Consider the following 664-nt stretch of genomic DNA (forward strand, 5'->3'; position numbering starts at 1 on the left):
CATTTTGGTTTAAATGACCAGCGTATGTTTGGAGAAAGAAAACACTGCATTCCATCATAAGAACCTTATCCCATCTGTGAAACATGGTGGTGGTAGTATCATGGTTTGGGCCTGTTTTGCTGTACCTGGACCAGGGCGGTTTGCCATCATTGATGGAACAAAGAATTCTGAATTATACCAGCAAATTCTGAAGGAAAATGTTAGGACATCTGTCCGAGAACTGAATCTCAAAGAGAAAGTGGGTCATGCAGCAAGACCGTTGTCTCAAGCACACAAGTTGTTCTACCAAAGAATGGTTAAAGAAGAACAAAGTTAATGTTTTGGAATGACTGTCACAGTTTTTTGTGGTGTAGCAGATCTCTAAAATTGTGAAGGCAGCTTTTTTCCCTTTCATTTCATGTGAATCCTAGTGATGTCTCCGTGGTCATATCATCGTTAAGCTTCTTTAAAATAAGAAATTGTCAAGACTGATGTTTTTCCTGTCTTGACTCTAAATTCTGCCTTGATATTTGTTTGCATAAGGGTTGACATTCCTGCACTGTATAATAATCTGGATGTCTCCCTGGACACCACAGCCTTTTCACAGTATACTCAGAGTCAGGAAGAGTCCATGTATGTATTGGAATTATGGCTTCGTTTTTGTTTGACATTTTTGTTTGTTTTA

General features: G+C 38.7%; 1 protein-coding gene across 1 annotated transcript in view; it reads left to right on the forward strand.

Moving 5' to 3' along the window:
• The window catches only part of LOC107680950 (telomere-associated protein RIF1-like), a 21,375-nt gene that overhangs the window by 12,152 nt on the left and 8,559 nt on the right, over positions 1-664 (forward strand). Inside the window, exon 28 of the mRNA XM_016477427.1 lies at positions 523-612. Within this exon, the coding sequence (XP_016332913.1) occupies positions 523-612 (90 nt within the window). The remainder of the gene's footprint in view (positions 1-522; positions 613-664) is intronic.

Source organism: Sinocyclocheilus anshuiensis, unplaced genomic scaffold (assembly GCF_001515605.1).
Source record: "Sinocyclocheilus anshuiensis isolate Anshui unplaced genomic scaffold, SAMN03320099.WGS_v1.1 scaffold277, whole genome shotgun sequence".
Lineage (NCBI taxonomy): Eukaryota > Metazoa > Chordata > Actinopteri > Cypriniformes > Cyprinidae > Sinocyclocheilus > Sinocyclocheilus anshuiensis.